General features: G+C 32.2%; 1 protein-coding gene and 1 pseudogene across 1 annotated transcript; both read right to left on the bottom strand.

Annotated features, from left to right (window-relative positions):
• Window positions 1-9978: 9978 nt before the first annotated feature.
• Window positions 9979-11709, bottom strand: LOC108988712. The gene is made up of 3 exons (XM_018962040.2): window positions 11530-11709; window positions 11205-11390; window positions 9979-11006 (listed from the first exon to the last, which is right to left on the bottom strand). The coding sequence occupies exon 3, from the start codon at window positions 10984-10986 to the stop codon at window positions 10402-10404; it is 585 nt and encodes a 194-aa protein (XP_018817585.1). The 5' UTR covers window positions 10987-11006; window positions 11205-11390; window positions 11530-11709; the 3' UTR covers window positions 9979-10401.
• Window positions 11710-16941: 5232 nt separating this feature from the next.
• LOC108988718 lies at window positions 16942-19214 on the bottom strand (annotated as a pseudogene).
• Between the last annotated feature and the right edge of the window lie 65 nt (window positions 19215-19279).

Raw genomic sequence — 19279 nt, 5'->3', positions numbered from 1 at the left:
TAACTAAATGGTTCCGTGTCTAAATGAATAGTTTATATATGCAAGTTCAACGAAAAACAACCACCGTTGCATGTAAAAGATGGGAAAAAAATCTAAATAACACTCTCCAGCACGTTCAACTTGCTGGGGGTGAAATAAAATAAAATAAAATTTATGTGAGGTGTGTGGAGAGTGTGATGTACAATAGAGTGATTTGTAAAATTTTTCAAAAGATGGTAACTCTGATTTCATTAAGACGTTTGGATTCGTAAGTCATCTCAGCTCATCTCAACTCATCTTAACTCATCTCATTACTATTCATTACTATTCAATAATTTTAACTCACAAATCTCACTATTATTCACAACTCATCTCATTACTATTTACAATCTATCTCAATTCATCTTAGTTCATCTCAAGTCATCTTCGAATCCAAAAGTCTGGAGACGTTTAAGAGAAATTATACTCGCAATCGTGTGAATGTAAACGTCGTATAATTATTTTAAAAAAATAAATAAATATGAGATATATATGAAAAGAAATTAATTTTTTAATAATAAATTTTACTCTTTTTAAAAATGATTACACGATATTTACACATTTCACGATTGTATATAGCATTACTCTTTTATTAAATCTCGATTGTTTTCGTAAATAAAAAGTGATAAGTTAAAAATTAAATAAAATATTATTAAAATATAATTTTTAATATAATTTTATTTTAAAATTTAAAAAAATTAAATTATTTATTTTATTTAATTTAAGATTTTAAAAGAATTATAATAAATAGATGTAAATTGACAAATTTTGTAAAAACAAACAGAACGTGATATATATAAAGAGTAATGCTACATACAGTCGTGAAATGCGCAAACGTCGTGCAGTCGCTTTGAAAAAGAGTGGGGTCTATTATTAAAAAATTAATTTCTTTTCAGGTGGGTCCCTTATTTATTTACTTTTTTCAAAACGACTGCACGGCGACTGCACGCTCACGACTGCAAGTATCATTTCTCATATATAAAATATCAATTCTTCTAAGGATAGACGGGCTGCGCAGATGGTGAGTAGTCGGCCATGTCACGTGCATTTAAAAAAAAAAAAAAAAAAACGTCTTCAATCTCAGCGTCTTGCGTGGCTTTTCTCAAAATAGTTCATTCCAACGTTCCTTGATCATCTTCAATTGTGTTTGGATGTTAAAATGAGTTGAATTGAGTTGAGTTGAGATGATAAAATATTATTAAAATATTATTTTTTAATATTATTATTATGTTAGAATTTGAAAAAGTTAAATTGTTTATTATATTTTATGTTAAAATTTAAAAAAATTGTAATGATGAGTTAAGATGAATTAGGTAACCAAACGAAGCCCATCTCAGCATCTTCAATCTTTCTATTTTCAACTTTCAGCAAACTCTCAGTGATTAGGGGGGGCATGTTCTCTCCCTAATTTTCTTTTCTTTTCTCTCCATCCCCTTCTTTGCCATGGAAATCAAATGCATGATTCTTGTGTTATAACCCACAAAGATGTAGTCCCCATTTTGTAAGATACACATATAGAGGAGGCCAAGCTTTTGTCTGACATCTAGGCCAATAGGTTGTGTGAATTCGTTGACAAGAAAAAAAAAGGTGTCTTGGTTTTGTTTGATTTGTTTTGTATTGTGTGGTGGCTTCTATGAGAATGGAAAATGAAGCAAAGAAGAGCGATGACTTCTATGCAGTCTTGGGGTTGAAAAAGGAATGCTTATAAGAAACTTCCGTTGGTTAGCATTGGAAACCTTTTTTCTTTATCTATTTTTTGTTAACAATTCAATCAAATGGATATTCTTTAAATCCTTAAACATGCCCTATAATACCTCTTATGGAGCTTATTTCTGAAATGAACATCTGGATTCCTTCCGGATCCTTGAAAAAAGTGATTTTTGTCATGGTTTTGCAACTTAAAGAGGATTTTGTTTACGGGCTTTCTGAAAAAGAAAAAAAAAAAACTTGGAATTGGAAACAGTAAACTTTACTAGTATGCAAAAAAATTTTGAGAAACTTTCATTCTTAATTTGCTTGTTGGGCTAGAGATGACACACACATTGTTGCTCCCTTGAGATAAATTTTGAGAGGAATAACTTAGAGGGTACCTTTGGCTTTGACGCCAACTTTCAGAGCTTTTGTTTGGGGATGGGGGGAATTACAACAAGATGCTAGAAATGAGAAGGGAGTAAGAGGAGTTTGGGGAGTTGCCGGACAAAGGAGGGAGGGAGAATGGGAGCCAAAACGAGCCGTTTTATTCAAGTCCAAAACGAACCGTTTTATTTTCCACCAAGGCACCGTTTATAGCGGTTATGCATACCGCTTGTATCCAACATTTTTCTTATTGTAAATATATATGTAACCATCCTTATTACCAAAGATAAATATTATATAAAATATAATTTGATGTGATACGTGGTTGAGAGTCTTGGGATTCTTTCTCCTTAAATCACGTTAATTCATGAATTAATATAAATTTAAATAAATTTAAACTTTAGATTTTTTTATAAAATAATTTTTTTATATTTCTTTTTTTAAACTTGCCAATTCTAATTACAAGTATTGGACAGCAAAATGTGCATATTAGATTATCGACAAAGAAAAATGTATATAAAATTATGACACAAAATAATTAAAAAAATATATGATGTAGGAGCTGGCAGATGTTTTGACGTTAATAGCCCTGGATTATCTTGAAAAGACAGATCAATACAAATAGCACTGAAAAAGGTGAAGATTACTCGTTTCGAATAAAAGGAAAGATGGATTATATGTCACACGTGTCAGTATTTTTGCCATAATTTTGACCATGAATATTAGAATCGTGCATATGACTTTAATTTGAAAAATTCTCTTCGACGTGCACGTTGTGGTCATGATTCATCACGCTATGCTTGGTGGTCTATGTTTCAACCTTAAAATCAGCCATTTTTTCCTCTAAATCATCATTTTAAGTTATTATTTTCATTTTAAGTCATTTTTCTTTAATGATAATGTTTATTTTTAAAAATGATTTTATTCTAAATTTGTTGCTAGATTTTAGCGAGATACTTCTCTTATTCTATATTTTATTATTTATCCATAATTGAAATCTTTATTTTTCTTTAACTATTTAAGTTCAGCTTGTAAGTTTCATAAAGTATTCGATTATTTTTAAATAAACCATAATTTCAGAGTTTGTTTTTTGTTTGCATTTTTCTGAGTCTTGATTTTTAATTTCTGTTGTTTAGCTAGCCGTCAAAATAATTCTTATACTGCTCCAACGTCCGTCAATATATTTGGGCCGAATTTGATGGCTCTAATTAATTTGCCGAAGTAAATGTGTAATTAATTGCTAATATATATATATATATATATCCGTCCAAATTTCTCATGCGATATACGTTTGAGTTGAAAATCTTAGTCCTTTTCGCGAATTTATCTTCTTAATTTCTTTATTTTTTTCTAATACAATTTTGTAGTAAAATCCGAATTCCAAGGACTAGTACTTCAACAATATACATACCAAAATCATCAAAGATGTGCCAAAAACCTATATTTATTTTTATCAATGATTGAGAATTGGGTACATATATACGTAATGAACCAGACTTGGTGCAACACATAAATATAGACATATTCATTAATCAAATATCGTGTTAGCAACGTATAAATAAATAAATGCAACATTATTCAGTAGTTGAAACTTCAGACCCTTGGACCAATTAATTAAAGCGTGTGCATGCCCAAGGGAAGTCACTATTACTCACGTGCATGGTACGTAATATAGTCTCGAGAGAGTGGGCATGTGGTACACATGAAAATTGTTTTTTATATTTATAATTTTTACTCGTATAACAATAAGTATGATGACTCGTCAGTTTTTGATATATTAAAAAAATTTAATTTTTAATTAAAAAAAATTGATAAAATAAATATTTTACTCAACATATATAATATTATATATAAAATTATAAATATAAGTAGCACTACACATAATATATACTGCTGATAATTTAATGAGTAATCTTAGATACTGTTGATGTTGAAATCTCTTCAGATTTTGAAATCTGAAAATCGTGTTTTCAGTGCACTGTACTTTCCCCTTTTCATCAATGTCCAGGCTGGGGAAATCCACCCACATTAAGATGGCCCCATAAAATTTATAATTTAATTTATATATACACACCACTCTTATAATTTTATATTTGTTATATGAAAATATTGGATTTAGTAATATGGACTTTAATATTAAGCTTCTTTATAATATGGATCCCATGCAAGGTCAAACAGATATTATATAATTATTCTTATTATTTTTTTTTATGATTGATCGTATATACAAATTAAAATGGTTGAGATTTATCCTCGAGATTTTACTGAAGAAGAATATATATTTATTTATATATATATTAGATTTCAAGAATAGCATTATGAACTTCTGTTCCAATATATATAGATTTTATATGTAGTTTGTAAAAACAAGTAGACAAGTCAAAATGGAAGATAATTTTTCGAAAGATCATTTGATTGTTTATAATAAGAAATAATTGTTGAAAGTTTCAATATATATATATATATATATATAGATGATAATGAATGAATTTTATCATTCCAACAAAAACTATCGTACGTCAAGCATAATTTGAAGAAAATGATAAGTTTTTTTTTTTTTTTTTTAGTAATTTTGTTTGTCAATTATAAACTAGAAGAGTTTTTGTGTTAAAAAACACTCTTTTAAAAAAATGAATTTAGAAAATAGTTATAACTTACTGATATCAATGTGTTTCACATTACCACGCACACAATTACATGCAAACAAAGGGAGAAGTGGCTTGGGGTGCGTAAAAATGACTTTGATGCCTAGGTCAAAAAAATATAATAGGGATCCCTTAGAAGGTCGAAAATGATCTCATTGTCATACTTGAGCAGGTATAAATAGAACCTACAGTGCCCCCTTTTAGGTAGCTAGATTGCATGTCTCCAACACATAAGATCCTAGCTATTTCTGTCCTTATTAATGACTATATATGCGTAGTCCTGATGAAATTAGCTAGGAAGTAATTAATTAGGATAACAAACTTTAAATTGAGGAACTGTGTTTAATTAAAAAATGAGTGCACAACCCTAAATATATATGGAAGAAGAAATAAATAAATTAAATATTACTTATATATGACCGATTAGCAGACATTATTTTGAGTTCTTATGACAAGTGTTAGCGCCTAAACATAGTGCAATAGTTCAAAATGGGAGAAAAATCAATTTTTGGCCCTGTTGAGGTTATTTTGGGTCTCGATTGGTGTTTTGAAGAGCTCCAACGATGGTCTAGTGCGGCTGTACAATGTCTGTATGTTCATCTATGGCGGTAAATAGTGAATGAATGCAGAGAGAATGAATAGAGAGAAACACAAAAATTTACGTGGTTCGGCACTGAGCTTACATCTACGGAGGTTCGGGGAGGAAAGAATCTACTATAATATGCTTGTTTACAATCTCTCATAGTCTCGTGTTCTCACTGTACAATGGAGATATGAGTTCTATCATCTAGCTAGAGTCTTTGTAGTAAGGTTGAAGAATGTGAAGTTTCGAAGAAGCCTGACAAAAAGTCCCTGAAGTCATATGTGTCTATCTATTTTATCTCTTGCCCCCCTTACTTTATATCATTTCCCTTTATTTTATGTCACATCACCATTTTTTCTTTTCGACACTCTGCACTCCTTCAGCCTTTTATCTCCTTCTTCCCTCTCATTTTCTTCCCTGACGAGTCTCCCTATTGGATTGGACTTAAAAAATATTATGGACTTGTTATATTTTATTACTTACATGCAAGAAAATTAAAAGAGTGGCCAGGTGGTCCTGTAAATTATTGGAGAGGGCAGATGCTCAACTTGTGAACATTAGAGGTGGTTATTGAAAGAGGTAAGGAAAAAAAATGATTGATATTCGTGTCGGCAAAAGGGGATAAGCAGCTACACGGGGGACCTGAGAATCTTTGAATCTGTGTGTGTATATATATAGCATAGATACTAGAAAAATAAGGAATCTGTCCATGGAAGAGCAGCCTGAGGATTCTCTTTAGGAACTTTACTCATTATTGGTGGTCCCTAGCAGCTTATTCGAAGGAGAAAGATAGATTTTTATTCTTTGAAATATGTTTGGGGAAGATTCATTTACCTTTCGACGTGGTGGTGAACATCCGTAAATAATAATAAAAAATAATAAATAATTTAGGAAGGAAAATATTATTACGTCCACTCTATTTGACACATCTATTTGACCGTTTATTTATTTTTTATTATTATTATTTTTTACTTAATGATTAAGGAAATGATTTTAAATATATTGATATATATTTTTTTATTTTTTAAATGTATTTAAATATATTAAAAAAATGTGAAAAAAAAAAAAAAACGACCGCCCCGCGGTCAAGATGGGGCGGCAGAGTAGCCACACCCATTTAGGAATAGTAATGAACTGTGTATAAATAATAGCCAAACACAACCGTAACAACTTTTTAGTCCATTCCTTGTGTGTGTGTGTGTATATATATATATATATATATATGCGCGCGCACTTGTAAAGATCTCGCATGCATCGAGTTGTAAGAATAATATTATTTGGCTATGTGAAACTTACCGTCCAGATGATCATTTGGACGTGATGTATACAATTATGTAATGTTATGTGATTTATTAAAAAAATTAAAAACATAAATATAAAAGGAATAGAGAAAACCTAGAGTATGAGTATTTCTCTTTTTATATTTTCAAACATATTTTTTGTTTGAATATATGTTTTCGCAGCAATTTATATACAGGACCTTTAATATGTATGTATATATATATCAATTTTGATATTTATATTATAGGTAGTAGTACTTATTGTTTATCCGTTTATTTATTAGTACATTATTAGGTGACAGAGAAAGACTTGGACATGCATTAATATATAGTTGCACGTTTCAACATGTTTTATTAACTTAATTGATATAAAACTCACATGAATATGTTAATTAATACTATCTACGTAATTTTAATTAAACAAAGGAACTCTCATTCGAGAAATAAAATTTGAATTTCATTGTACTGGAAAGAACTCACGCCTTAATTAAGTTGTTAGGATCGATTATCATTGAGGGCCATGTATGAATAACGCAAGCTAGCTTATAAACGTACAAAAAACTACAAAATCTTCGTCTTTATTGATTTATCTTTGTATATGTAAAACATCGAATCAAATGCATGCAGTAACCTAAACAAGGCTTGAAAACGAAGATGCATGCATGAGAGGGATCGAGAACGTCGTACCATGCTGGATGGTCATGTTCAAATGCAAGCCAAGCAAATCAAATGTATTAATGTTTGCCGTACGTCGACCTAGGGCTACAACCTGACCAACCCGGTCTATGTTTGGACCTGACCCGAACTGAATCGACTTAAAAAAGAGGCCAAACCGCTATGGGCCGACACAATCCGAGATTGGAAGCCGGAAATGGAAGCCCGAATCATATACAAATAAAAAAAACCTTACAAATCCCACTATTCCTATACAATCCAATCAAAACCCAGCATCGGCCAATATAAACAGAGCACATTTAAATTTTCTCGAGAATTCATAGATAAATGCACAATTCCTATACAATCCCCAAATATTTCGCTTTCAGGAGATTAATTCAAGCAGCACAAGCTTCTTACAAGGTATTCTGGATGATGACATTCTTATTACAATTAGAAAACCAATTTAATACAAAAGGAAATTAACAGAAGAAAAAACTAAAAGAACCCAGTGTTCGATTTTGAAAATTTAACCAACCAACGAGAACGGTGTTGGACTGCCAATTCTAACCCCAATTGCGGCTCATGCTCATCCACCCAGTGTTCGATCCTTTAATGCTCACCCATGATATCTCCTGCCCCCGCAACGTTGGTAACCAAAACCAAATTGAAGTAACAGAAGCCGTTGTTAGTGAATCGGATGCCTCCTTGCGAATCCCTATACAAATCCCCCTGAAATCTCATCTCTCACCCCCTAAAATGTTTTCGACTACAAACCATGGAAGAAGAAGCTTCAGAAGCGTGATCCTTGGTGGAGGAGCCGACACCACTTATGTGCAATTTCTTGAGTAGGGACTCAACATCGATGTTGTTCTTGATGGCGACGTCGAGTCCAATGATGGAAGCCGCAGAGGCCGCAACATCTTTCTTGATGGAGGCTAGGGTTTCTGAGCTTTTATTTCATGAGAGTGAATTTCAAGTTTCAACCCGCCCCTTTTTTTATGTCTTTATATCGGTTTTAGCGGGTTCGACCCGCAAGTTACTTCAATCCACTATTTTGGTTGAGTCGGATCCGGCCACACAGACGGGTCGGGTCCTAATGTTTTCTGCACAACCCTACGTTAACCTAACTAACTTAAGATAAACAACAAAGTACCTCGAATGCAAGGTGTTTTTCTGTTACTAGAAAATCACATACATTTGAATATTGCGTTTATAAATTTCGGATGCCATTAAATTTCATCAAATATTCTGTCATTTAAATAATGAAAAAATACTTCTTTTTTTTTGGTGGGGAATTGTAATATTATTTCATCACCGTGCCATTCAAAGGCTGAGCATTAGCATTGACTTCTCTATATGCAAATGCAAAATCATATATTTGGAAGATTGTCATTGTCATTCAAGAAAAACTCTCATATTGAATTATACATCTTTGAGTAAAAAATAATAATAAAATATTTATTTATTATTTTTTTTCCCTAAAAATAGTTTTTTTATATATATTTTGCATGCAATTAACTCCCACTACATACATTTGGCATTAATAGTATAAATATAATAATAAAAAATATAATTTTGTTATATATTATATTAAAAATATAATAAAATGATAAAAAAATATAATATATTATAATAATAAAATGAAGGTGAAGATTATGTTATGTTGTTGAGGGAGGGAGAAGAGGAAATGGTTGAGAGAGAGAGGGAGGGAGGAAAGAGAAAAATTAATAAAATAGTATTTAAGGAGTGAATAATGCATTTTAAAAAATGTATTAATATTGTTCATAGCTATGAAAATATTTTCATATGCATAATCCAATGTAATCAATTTAATGGTCTTGTTATGCAAATATGTATTTACATTTGCATATAAATAAACCAATGTCAATGCTCCCTTCCTCTCCTTTTTATTGCCTTTTGAAACTCTCCAATGGCTGTAGGGCCGGTAAGAGCAATGACTTAGGTGTCGTTTAAATATTGAGTTGAGTTGAGTTGAGATGAGATGAAAGTTGAATAAAATATTATTTTTTAATATGGTTATTGTTTTAAAAATTAAAAAAGTTGAATTCTTTATTATAATTTAAAAAAATTATAATGATGAGACGAGATAAAATCTTTTTACTATCCAAAAGAATCATATTAGTTTCAGAAGGCGCTATTAGTCAGGTTGGAGTTAGCTAACTTTTATATATATATATATATATATATATATATATATATATATTGTTTTTGTTATTAGTTTGTACAGGTACGTACCTCTTGTATTGCCACCAGCTTCCTGCAGAACACATAAATCTTGCTGTTTATGTCTGTTATTATAGTATGATTATACCCCACTGTAGTTATTATAACTATTGTTGTTGTTATATACATTTTTTAAAGAAGAGATTCGTCATCAGTACTGCAAGAAAGCAATGGGCATGGGGACCTCACGCTCTCCTTTGGCCAAAATGACAAATGAGGGAATAGAAGAAACTGTCTCCTACCCACTGGTAATCAGTGATGTATTATATTATTTCTTCATTAACATCTAATGGAGGACTAAAAAATTCGTGATACCTTTGGAAATCAAAGCTGAGACAAGTAAAGAAATGTAGCGCCGAGGGTGAGGTCTGGATGCATTCCATGATGTAATGTTGAAACTTTCAACCAGTAAAACAAAAGGGGATGTCTAATTCAAGAGGACCAAATAAGCATGCATGACAGTGTTGTTATAAAACCCTTAATAAATATTGAAACTCGGCAAGAGATGTTGCAGAAGTGGCAAGAGATAGGAACGTATGAAGAGTACCTAACTCGTTCACTTTTCATTTTCCTGATGCAGATCATGCATTCGTTTGCCAAAGCACAAATTCTACTCAACTACCTGCAGATAAAATCTCAGAGGCCGCCAATGCTTCCCCCCACCCCCTCCTGAAAAACATTCTAAAAGGGGCAGCTCGATCTGACTTTTTTCAAGGGATTTTCCACTCGCCCCAGTACATCACACACTCTATTACTAGCAAGAATTAAACTTAGAAACAGAAAAACAAAGATTATGTGGGAACCTTGGCTCAGAATGAAGATAATTTGATGGAAGTAATGGCACAATATGATGATGATGATGATAATGGATCGTGTGGTAGTAGTAGTGGTGAGCAAGCTACTCCAGGAAACCAGTTTTTGTCAAGATGGCATTCCTCACTTTGCTAAGATCTCTTCCTTTGAGTGTCCTTCCAACACCTTCACACACAGAGAAAGATGAAATCTGGCTCTTTGCAAGCTTCCTAGCAATCCATTCATGTGGAGGGACCATATCACCATCATCATTATCATCAGCCTCATAATCACCAACACCATGATAGTCAACATGATCATCATTAGCAACACCATTGCCAGTACCATCCCCACCACCCACCCATGAAGCATCCCTAGAACCCATTTTGGCACCTTTCCCATAAATCTTGGACCAATCAGGAATGTCCATGGGAGCTGAGGATTGTTGAACCACTTTGGCTTCATGGGTTGTTGGAGTGTTAACCCTTGGGATCATCCTTGGGACAGAAGGGAGGCGCCATGCAGAAGAAGAACCAGAGGAGTAGTCTTTGGATTTCCTCTTCATCTTGCAACTAGAATCTTCCCTCTCCTTAATAAAACCCCACACATCTTCCTCTTCAAAATCCTCGTCTCTAGTTGTGCTCCCACCAAAACCACTGGTCTTACCCATGATACCATTCCAGTCTGTCATTGCTAGTTGCTCTAAGACCCCTGAAAGGCTCAAATAACTAATAAGATGAACACGAGAGAGAGAGAGAGAGAGAGAGTTGCGTGGCAATAGAATCACCTCTTTCAATATTATTAATATTAAGGAAACAATTTCTGGGTGATAATGAGATAAATCTGATATTTTTTTTCCTTGGGAATAGGAAGGGAGAAAGGTGGAAGAGAATAATATCAGGAATCTACCTTGCCTTTGTTAAAATACCCTCCAAAAGAATCAGGGCTTTTCACAGATTTCTCAAATCGTTACTGTGCGTAACCCAAAAAACCAACTAAGACACAGCAAGAGAAGCTGTGGAAACCCTTTTCCCCGGCTTGAATACCTCCAAAGAAGATCACAGATATCAAGGGCCTCAGACTCAGAAAGGTACCCTGCGGTAACAGAGAGCAAAAAGACAACAAATGCAGATGTACTGATGCCTATCATAAAATCTCAAATGGAAAAGAAAAGCAAAAGAAAATGACTTCTGTCGATAATAATCTCAGTTCCCCCATATTGCTAACTTCTTACCTGGTAATGCCTCTGTGAGGTGGCTTTATTACAAAAATCCAAAAGCCCACAGAATAGAGGAGCCAAGAGCAAGCAGAAGAAAGAAGAAAGAAGGAAAGGATGATATTGTGGCATTGAGCAGACCCAAGAGCCGAGTCTAATCAGAGCTTTTCTTTTACCACATATAGAAATAGTCGAATGGAGAGAAGACTTCTTGACATGGTTTGATACCTATATATTCTCTGTTCTTTTACCCTTTTCTTTTAAAATATTTCTGATATGAATAGTGAGTACGTGTGTGAATATATATAGCAAAGCTTATTCGGATAATAAAATGAGATGAAATTATTTTAAATAAAGATTAAAAATTAAATGAAATATTTTTTTTAATATTATTATTATTTTAAAATTTAAAAAGAATAAATTATTTATTATATTTTATATTATAATTTAAAAAAATTATAATAATAAAATAAAATTATAAGATGACATAAAATATTTTTACTGTACAAACGTTTCACTGATTTCCGCAACCTTATCTCCAACTCACTACAACTCACTCTCTTCCGGATTACCAGAGAAAAGCAGAGTGTGTGAAAGGCTGAAAAAGCTCTCTGTCTCTCTTGTATGGTGTGTGTGTGGATGTGTGAAGCAACTTTTTTTTAAGGATGCCTAGGAGGGGGTGCTTAAGGAGTAAAGGCACCTGGTTGGGTAATGGGTGATATTGCCTTGAGAAATGTGGTGGGCTGCTTTGGCGGGAGGAGGATTTAACCATGACTGAAACTTTTTCTATATCTCTTGCTTCTTACTTCAATGCTTCCTGGGTTTTGGGGATTATTGCGCACACAGAGAGAGAGAGAGAGTTGTGAATCGGGTGCAGCAAATATAGGTCAGGCGGAGCGGGAGGGTGAGGAGTCTTCTCAGAACTCAAATCAAATCGTGAGCGTCTGTTGGACAATGACCCGAGAGGGCTGTGTGGGTCAACGCTTCTTTTGGGTTCATGCAATTGCAGATGGCTCTTATGACATACCACATCTGAGTATTTATCTACTTCATCATCATTATTATTATTATTATTATTATTATTATTATTATTATTATTATTTAATTTGAATTGAGGGATGGGAAAAATGTTCCTTTTTCAGTATTATTTAAAATATTAGAACTTTTTCGGATCTCAATATTGTAACGTTTTCTACACTCTTGGCCTTCAAAATCCAATAGTTAAAACATGTATATAATTTTTTTTTTTTGCTCAAAACCCCCCCTCCTTACTGAATTCAACATTGCCATGCTGCAGCATCAAGATCGAGCACGACACGCATGGCACTCGGTATTGACAATGGCATGCAAATTAATGGAATATATGAGAAATTCTATTTATATAGCCTAAGTGAGAGACTGCGTGTGTAGTTACATTGATGAATGAAGGTAAAAGGAAAAAAAAATTATTTTAAAAAGAATAATATTTTAATTTTAATTTTTTTAAACATAATTGTATAGACTTTGATGAATAGTTTCGACTAAATGAGAATTATATGTAGACTAACTCGAAATATAGATGATAACGTCTAAACTCTTATTCATTATTCCTTACAATTCTTAGTAATTAGTATAGTAAAACAGATTTAACCATTTCAACTCAAAAAATGTTAAGAGTTAAGTTTTAACACACTATTATTTTATCTTTATTCTCATGTCATGTCAGTTTTTCAAGAACAATGACATTATCCAATTGTTTTTTTTTTTTAAATATTCTTAATTATGATGGAGAATTGGTCTCATTTGATTACGTACGCAATTCATATAAAATGAAATAAAATATTTTATAAAAAATTGAATAAAATATCCTTATAATATAAATTATTATTTTTATTTTAAAATTTAAAAAAATTAAATTATTTATTATATTTTATTATCATAATTACAGTTCAAATATTACATTTATAGTTACAATAACTATAATAAAGAATTAACTTTTATAAATCAATAATAAAAAAACATGAACTAAGCTAATCATCCACATAATCCAAATGATACGCTATGATAAAATATAAATTATCCTAAAGAATTTAATATTATTACACCTGACGATCGATCGTACTACATATATATTAAGCTATCTCAATACTAATGAATTAAGCAACTAACTTACTTTGCTTTACCGTAATATAATGTATACTTGCACGACATCTTAATTTCTCGGATAAGTTTCTGCATCAGAAAATTAAGTAGTAAAATGGTATATACCCATTTCTTGATTTGTTATACATCATATCATATGCTACACTTTTTAGCAACATTTTTAGTATAGTTAGATGGTTTGTCACTTCCAAAGAAACATATGTTCCCATGAAGATGACATAAAAAAAGATTAAGTCATGTCTCTTGTGGTTTAAGAAACTTATCAGGTTGGCTATATATCTTTGGTTAGTTAGGTGATCTGACATCACTTCGGATTATTTTATTATTATTTATTATTATTATTTATAAATTATTTTTATTTTTATTTTTATTTTTATTTTTAGAATATATCTCAACATCTAAGCATAACTATACATCATGCCATGCATTTTTGTTGGTGGCTGTCGGAAAAAGAGTAGATTGGTAATACAAGTATCGAAGAATTATCACATTAATTCTGAACATGTTTGTACCTGATTGGACAAGGGTCAGTTTAATTCCATTTAGGTGGTAAGTAGCTATCTCAGACCTGTTTCTCTCTCTAGCTATCTCATTCAGCCTTTCTACTTTTAGAAATATTAGATTACTCCTATTGGATTAATCAAAATTAAAAAATATTTTTTAATTATTTTATTTACATAAATCTCTATATTGAAATAGTTATTTTTTTAATTATTAATTTATTTTATTTTATCATATTTTACTATTCTACCTATTATATATTAATTAATAATCATATTCTTATTAAATTAATATATCACTAACTCAAATTAATATATCAATTATGATAAAATATGTGATAGCAAGAAATGAAGAGAAAAATAATTAATAAAATATATATTTGATGTATGTACAATAACTTTCAAATTTAGAAAAACTTTTGAAAGTCATTGTAATTAAATTTCAAATATTTGAAATTTAACTAATCTATTGTGAGCATATTTTACTCTTTAATAACTAAATATTCAATAGATTTAACTTAGCTAATCCAATAAAAGTGTTCTTAAAGATCCGGATGATTTTTGAAAATAGGTACGTATATATAGCTAATAAATCCTTTTAAAATCAACCAAACAGTACTATAGGATTTGTTTAGGGAAGATGTAAAGAAATGAATAACCATTTCGTAATGGAATTAATATTTATGAAAGAAATCTGGTAGGTTTCAGTAAGCAGAATGCTTTTTGTTTGGTTATTATTTTTTCTTGTAGAATGCTTCCAAATATTTTGTTGAAATAGTTTTAGGACTTTTTTAGAGTTGTATTATGAGTCTTAAAAAATACTTAAATAATTTTAAAAATTTTTTAATAGAAAAATTAAGTTGTTTGAGTGTTATATATTAAAATATTTTTTTAATCTTAAATAAACTATAAAATACGTTTGAGGATGTTTGTACTTTTTCGAATAATCTGAAATGTAGTTCAAGTTTTAAGAAAATTGTCAACGAGCGAAAATATTTATACAACTTCAAGGTAATTACAACTCTCAAACTTGGATATAATCATAATCTTTAAAAAATCAAATGAACATCATTTCTATCTCAAAAAGTATTTTTTTAAAAATTTAATTCCAAACTAATGTAATATTGTTTTAAGTGCTTTAAACATATAGTTATCAAATAGTAAATAATTTTTTAATAATAAAACTTAATATTTAAGATATAAGTTATAAGTTATAAGGCATAAAATTATAAATTATATTTCCTACCGTAGTCCTATCATAGGATTGTTCGTTTGGACTGAGTTTTTTTTGGGTCCTATCTTGAGTTTTTTTCTGGTTCGATTTAACTCAAGTACACCCAATCCGGATACCAAGTTTAAAATCCAGAATCAGAATTTACAATCTGGAAATTATTATTATTATTATTTAAAGTTCAGTTTGAATATTTTGACATTTGAATGCTTTTTAGTTTGATATGGAAATCATGGTGGTGTTGTATGTAATGAAAAGGCACTTGAGTTGACTTTGAGACGTTTGGATTCGAAGATGACTTGAGATGAGTTGAGATGGATTGTAAATAGTAGTGAGATGAGTTGTGAATAGTAGTGAGATTTGTGAGTTAAAGTTACTGAATAGTAATGAATAGTAGTGAGATGAGTTGAGATGAGTTGAGATGAACTGTGAATACAAACGTCTCATAGTAGGCAGATCAGACATTTTCAAACCAAGCCTTTTCGTTGCAAGGCTTCCCTGGCGGCTCTTTTGCCTTCAACCATATTTTCTGAAGTATATGATATATGAGACAGATGTGACACATGTATTATCCATAAAATTAGAACTTGTGCCAGTCAAACTAAAAAACAGATAACACTGATTGAAAAAATTAAGGATAAGGATTACCCACCCAAACAAAAATCACCAAGAAAAGTAATTAAGCAGTGTTCGTGAAATATTCAATGATACTTGTAATCGTGAGTGTATAAGTGCCGTGTAGTTATTTTAAAAAAATTAAATAAATACGGGACATACATAAAAAGAAATTAATTTTTTAATTATAAATCTTATTTTTTTTTAAAATGATTGTACAGTATTTACGCATTCTACGATTATACGTAACATTTCATCAACAAAGCTTACACTTTTCATACAAAAATCCTCTCGCCCAAGCAGTTCATCAACAAAGCTTACATGACTTTTCAAACCAATCAATAACCCAACGAAGAGTACTCCCATGAAACGAAATTCACCGACCAATATTCGAATTCTCATAAGTAGAAATTGAACAATGTATCACTTCAGAATCAAATAAAACTGTTTTATGGATGCTATCAATATCAACCACCATAACACAATCCATTGGAGCAGATCAGAAAAGAGGAACATGACCAAGAACAGGCGTGCATATATTCCACATAATTATATGCACTGCCGTAAATAAACGTACAACCAATTACCTGTGAGAAATGCGTGATTCTTCCATGAGGAAAACGATTTGATCTTGAAAAAATAAAGATCTTTAAAAAAAAGGAAAATACTTTGGCTCCCTATAAAACATCCCATGATCGATGGTGGTCCTGATAAAAATTTTTATTTAATTTTTGAAGTATTTTTTTTTTTATAATGATGTTGTGATTTTTTTTTTTAAATGTTAAAGGATATTAAAAAAATATATATGAAAAAAAAAGTATTGTAACAGTCTAACAGCATAAGTATTGTCCTTTGAATGTCAGCCATACGCATGGTATTTTGTTCTGTTTTTATTATGTACAGAATTAACGTTATGCTTTCAATTTGACCGTTGATATGTCAGATCTCGCCCCGCGATAACCATGTCACTCCCAGCACAAGCCGTTAGGTAGACAAACCATTCCCATGGTAGCCATTGGGGAGGAGGAGACATTGTTGTTGGCATTGAGGTGTGAGTGTGGAGGCAGGGACTGACAAAGGCGTTGATTAGAGGTTTTGTGGCTGAAGTGGTAAGTTCCATCAAACAACATTTGAAGCAAAAGTCAAAGGAATCAAGTTAGTGTGAATTTCAGATTTCAAAATACATTGATTAGTGGCATCCTCAGTTCATTGAAACTCATTTTGGGCACCATGTATCACAGCAGCCATTTGAGTTTTTGAAAGCCGTAGGCTAAGTGAAATTACACAAACAAGAACAGACATGTAGTTTAATATCAAGTGACCTTGGAAATCACTAAAAGCGGTAATTACAATTTTAACAAAGCTATACACAGTTGAAACATATATTGCCAAAGATACCATGCGGTGAGATTTTCAAATAGTACAAGTTTATACGGGAGAAAAATTTACATACAAAAATAAGTCAAATGCTCCTCTGTTTCTAAATACATTGCAGTTCTTATTGTGTGCACAAAGTCTATACGCATGAGAATTACGATGAAAAGGTGTAAATTCTGCATAGCTGTCCTTAAACAAGCATATTTGAATGAATTTAGAAACATCCATAAGATTACCTATAAAGAAGCACAACTATGGGGGGGATCAGAATCTTGGTTAACTAGGTTAAAGCATTGGCACCAGCAACAATCTCCAATATCTCACCCGTGATTTTCGCCTGGCGCTCCCTATTGTAGAGAATAGACAGGTTCTTCTTCAACTCCACTGCATTATCAGTAGCACTGCTCATGGCACTCATCCTAGCAGCAAGCTCACTGGCTAGTGATTCCTGCAATGCCCTCAAAATCTGGCTGTTCAAATAGAGAGGCAGCAAAGCATCAAGAATCTGAACTGGGTCCTGCTCAAACTGCAAAATGGACGAGAATTCAGCTGTCTGCGTCCTTACAGTATCTCTCTCCACCGTCAGTTTTCCTTCCTTGGTTGTAAGTCTGAAGAACTCGTCCTCAGCAGCATCCACACAGTTTCCATTCACATCACAAATTTCTCCCTTTGGTGAGAGAGGTAGCAAGGTATGAATAATCGGATCGGACTTCACCAAGGATACGAATTTGGTGTACAAAAGCTCTACCTTATCCACCTCTTCACTAACAAAGAGTGAGAAAACGTCGTCAGCAATGGCCTGAGCTTCTTTGGCAGTAGGGAGTGTATTACCCTCAATAAACCTATCAACCGGAATATAAGGCCATCGAAGGAAGTACGTGTTTCCTTTTTTACCTACACTAATAACAGTATAATCAAGACCAAGATCCTTCAGTTCAGCAATCCTGGCTTCGGCTTTCTTAATAATTGAATTGTTGAAACTGCCACAAAGACCCCTATCACCAGTGACAACAACCAAGGCAACCTTCTTGACAGGCCTAACATTAGTAAGAGGGACATCTATGTCTTCAGTTTGTAGCTGCTCATTGATGTTGTAAAGAACTTCTACCAGAGTTTCTGAAAAGGGTCTTCCATTAACGACGGCTTCTTGCGCTCTTCTGACTTTAGCAGCAGCAACAAGTTTCATAGCCTCAGTGATCTTCTGGTGTTCTTCACAGAATCAATACGGCCTCGGAGCTCACGAAGACCACAGTGGATTGTGGTCACCGATCGAGAGGGGCTGCAAGAGGCAAAATTATTGGAAGGAACCTGAAAAGGGTTGAGAAAGGAACGGAAAGAAAGTGAAGAAGCATCAGGAAGAGAAGGTTTTGAGGACACCCGCATTGTCATATTTGAGCAGGTCATGGTTTTACGGGTCTCCCTAAAGTACAGAGCGTAAAAGAGGATCTGCTCTGTGGATTTTGATTATTCTTTTACGAAATCTTATCTACATCAACATGTATCTTCTTTGTGAGTTCTTTCTGGTATGTAGGCAAGAAGTGGGATGTGTGGAGGAAGGAGAGCGAGGATGATGTTTTGGGATAAGGATTTTGACCGTTGGAGATGGATTGGGGTTGGAATTTAATTCTCATTTTTTATCATTGATTCACGGTGGGGTCTCTGGTACATTAGAGGTTTCCTATCATGAAAAGTATATGCTAATAAGAACAGGTTCTGAAAAGTTCCATGCATTCTCAAGAATTTTTAGTAAAGATAAGTTAGGCGGTGGTTATTTTTCAACGAGTTTCGCGCAACTCCGGCGAAAAAAATCATTAGATGTATTACTATATTATATTTTTTTCAATTTGATCGATTGAAATGAATAAATAAACAGATCTCATCCGTTCATCTTTCAACATATAGT

The sequence above is a fragment of the Juglans regia genome, chromosome 3, assembly GCF_001411555.2.
Source record: "Juglans regia cultivar Chandler chromosome 3, Walnut 2.0, whole genome shotgun sequence".
Taxonomy (NCBI): Eukaryota; Viridiplantae; Streptophyta; class Magnoliopsida; order Fagales; family Juglandaceae; genus Juglans; species Juglans regia.
The sequence above is the reverse complement of the archived record's forward strand: the minus strand, read 5'-3'. Positions and strand labels throughout refer to the sequence as shown.

Bases quoted from the DNA above. Each gene is read 5' to 3' on its own strand.
- LOC108988712 (XM_018962040.2), bottom strand. From the start codon at position 10,986: ATGACAGACTGGAATGGTATCATGGGTAAGACCAGTGGTTTTGGTGGG.